At 36.4% G+C, this 3502-nt stretch overlaps 1 protein-coding gene across 1 annotated transcript; it reads left to right on the plus strand.

The window, feature by feature from the left end:
* The first annotated feature begins 506 nt into the window (after positions 1-506).
* LOC114685889 (olfactory receptor 2W1) lies at positions 507-2548 on the plus strand. Its single transcript, XM_028860538.2, has one exon. The coding sequence runs from the start codon at positions 720-722 to the stop codon at positions 1659-1661; it is 942 nt and encodes a 313-aa protein (XP_028716371.1). The 5' UTR covers positions 507-719; the 3' UTR covers positions 1662-2548.
* Positions 2549-3502: the final 954 nt, after the last annotated feature.

Raw genomic sequence — 3502 nt, forward strand, 5'->3', positions numbered from 1 at the left:
AAGACAAGAATCAAGATAAGGTATCATAATGGTTTAGATTAGTATGATAGTGACTGAATTTTTCTTAAGTGAGAGATACAATATACATATATTTTGTATTCAAATATATCAGACTTAGTTAGAAGAAAGGCTAAGTATATAAAAAAGATAAAGGGGCTGGGGAAAACTTCTAGAATACTTAGATAAAAACTAGAGGACCAAAGCTCTCTTAGAAATGGAAAAAGAAGAATGAAGAACATTTGTGCTTTTAATCTGACATTAACAAAATAGCTAAATTTATACACAACTTCACTGACCAGGCAAAAGTGTATCTTCACTGAGCTCGAACTACCTTTATAAGAAACCAAAGGGTCATGTTATTTTTACAACGCTGTCTTTTCCAGATTTTCAGATATATATGTGAATAATTCACACCTTGAGATAAGAGTAAATGCTTCAGGGTCATCTAGATAAAAAGAAAATCTAATATTTTTTCTCATTTGCCATCAAAGGATCCTCAACAGGTACAAGACAAGTTGAATATAATAGGCAACATGTATGCATTAATTCTTTCAATTATTAACCTAATTTTTCCCTGCAGCTCATTCTATATTCTACCAGTTACTTTCATAGTCTACATTAACAAATTATTTCTTGTTCTCCTTGTCACACTATTCACTACCTCCTCTCTACCTCCCTCTCCTACTCTTATGACTATAGAATATAAACACTGAAACACTATGGACCCAAGAAATTACAGCGCTCTGCATGTTTTTATCCTGCTTGGCTTCTCTGACCACCCTCAACTGGAAATGATCCTCTCTGGAGTTGTCACCTTCTTTTACGTTATTACCTTAGTGGGTAACACAGCTATCATTTTTGCATCCCTCCTGGATCCCCATCTCCATACACCAATGTACTTTTTCCTCAGGAATTTATCTTTTCTGGATTTGTGTTTCACAACAAGCATTGTCCCTCAGATGCTGGTTAACTTGTGGGGACCCGATAAGACTATCAGCTCTGTGGGTTGTATTGTTCAGCTTTATGTGTATATGTGGCTAGGTTCCATTGAGTGTCTTCTCCTGGCTGTCATGTCCTATGATCGTTTCACAGCTATCTGTAAGCCACTGCACTATTTTATAATCATGAATCCACGTCTGTGTATCAAGATGATTGTCATGGTCTGGAGTATTAGTTTGGCCAACTCAGTAGTATTATGCACACTCACTGTGAATTTGCCTCGATGTGGACACAACCTTCTGGATCATTTCTTGTGTGAGTTGCCAGCCATGGTCAAGATAGCTTGTGTAGACACCACAGCAGTTGAAATGTCTGTTTTTGCTCTGGGCATTGTTATTGTCCTTACGCCTCTTATCCTTATTCTGATTTCCTATGGCTACATAGCCAAAACTGTGCTCAACATGAAGTCAAGGGCAGGCCAAAAAAAAGCAATGAATACCTGTGGGTCTCATCTCACTGTAGTCTCCATATTCTATGGAACTATTATCTACATGTACTTACAACCAGGTAACAGGGCCTCCAAGGACCAGGGCAAGTTCCTCACCCTCTTTTACACCATCATCACTCCAAGTCTCAACCCCCTCATTTACACCCTAAGGAACAGAGACATGAAAGATGCACTGAGAAAACTTGTGAGGTTTTACCACAAATTGCAGAAATAAGGAGGAACTAGAAGTCATAGAAAAGTAAAGCAATGAAGTATTCAAATAAGGAATGATCTTTAGATCATGGAGATCAATTGTTGAATTCTTACAAACAGAACTTGTATGGATGCAAACAACTTGAGGACCATCATGCAGATCTTCAGGTTTCTAATGATTGGCTTGTTCTCAGGGAATACATGTCACTAAAGATCTCTGTTTGCTAGATGTAACACAAAGGGACTCTAAATGTAAACTTGAATGCATTTTAACTTATTTGGCAGCCCCATGGAAACTGCTTTGTCTCATTCTATATTTTCTATGTTAATGCCCACATATTCTAAAACATCGACCCAAATTATTTCATGCCCATTGCATTTTGTATATTAAATAACCATACACAAATAATTTGAAGTGTTTATTTATCTGTCTGTCTGTCTATTTTTGAGTCAGGTTTTCATGAAACCAAGACTCTCTCAAACTTCTTATGTATCTGAGGATGACCATGAGCTTCTTGATCCTCCTGCCTCAACCTCCAAAATACTGGGATTATAGGTATGTGTCACCAAAACAAGTCCATGTTACAGCCATGTGCTAATACACCCAGTATGTATGGTGCTCTGGATTGAATCCAAGGCTTCATACATGCTAGGTAAGCCCTCTACCAACAACACTATATCCCCAGCCTTATAAATAAGTTTGTATATTGAATCCTTTTTAATCATCCAAACATTTATTCATATTTAGCTCAGATAATGCAATATTATGGCAGCAATCATCATAAAGGCTACCTAAAGAGTGACTTGTTTACCTTTTGTTCAGTGATACTTGGTACTAACATCTTTTGCAATTGCCTATTTTTTTTCTGAAATACACAAATGAAAGCACACAGATTAAAGTGTTTTAAAAGTGACCAACAGAGGACTGGAGAGATGTCTCAGTGGTTAAGAGCATTTGTGGGCCTTCCAGAGAACCTGAGTTTGATTTCCAGCCCCCACATGGCAGCCCACAAATGTCTCTATCTCTAGTTCCAGGGGAATCTGGCACCCTCTTCTGTCCCCCAAGGACATCAAGCACACATGTGGTGCACAGCCATCTATTCAAGCAAAACACCAATAACTAAAATAAATTTAAAGGTGACAACACAATCTTGCTTATTTCTCAATTATTCATAAAAAAATATTCCATGGTTATCTCAACTTTAATGAAAAGGGAATATGATGAGTTTGATACCCATTATAATTTTGATATATGCTATGGAATTTGTGAGACTGTTAAGAGGTATTGAATGTTTCCACATGATGAAATTTCATAAGTTAAATGAAGTTTTTATTTCTATATATCATGATATTTAGCTCTTACAAAAAATAGTATTTTATTCAAACTTTCATATTTTCTATTATCTGATATCCTTCTCCAAAAGATCTCTTTTTGATAATTTCAATAAATCAGCCAGGCAGCGGTGACACACACCTTTAACCCCAGCACTTGGAAGACAGAGTCAGGTGGATATCTGTGTTAGTGGCCAGCCTGAAATACAGAATGTGTCAGGACAGCCAGGGCTACACAGAGAAACCCTGTGTCAGAAAAAAATAGATAGATAGATAGATAGATAGATAGATAGATAGATAGATAGATAATTTCAATAGATCAAGATAGAATTCACAGAATACCTTGATAAAATCTAAAAATGTCAGGATATTTTTTCCTCTGTTGCTTAATAATTCATGAGATGTGAAGAAAGAAGTCATTGGAAGCTTACTTAGCCAAGCAGATGACACTATAACATCACATAAAATACTTTTAATGCAGAATAGGATAGTCAAATTTTTGTCTTTCTCCTCATATCTGTTTTAACGTTA

This window comes from Peromyscus leucopus, chromosome 5 (genome assembly GCF_004664715.2).
Source record: "Peromyscus leucopus breed LL Stock chromosome 5, UCI_PerLeu_2.1, whole genome shotgun sequence".
NCBI classification, from domain to species: Eukaryota; Metazoa; Chordata; class Mammalia; order Rodentia; family Cricetidae; genus Peromyscus; species Peromyscus leucopus.

Coding starts and splice junctions, on each gene's coding strand:
- LOC114685889 (XM_028860538.2), top strand. CDS start 720: ATGGACCCAAGAAATTACAGCGCTCTGCATGTTTTTATCCTGCTTGGC.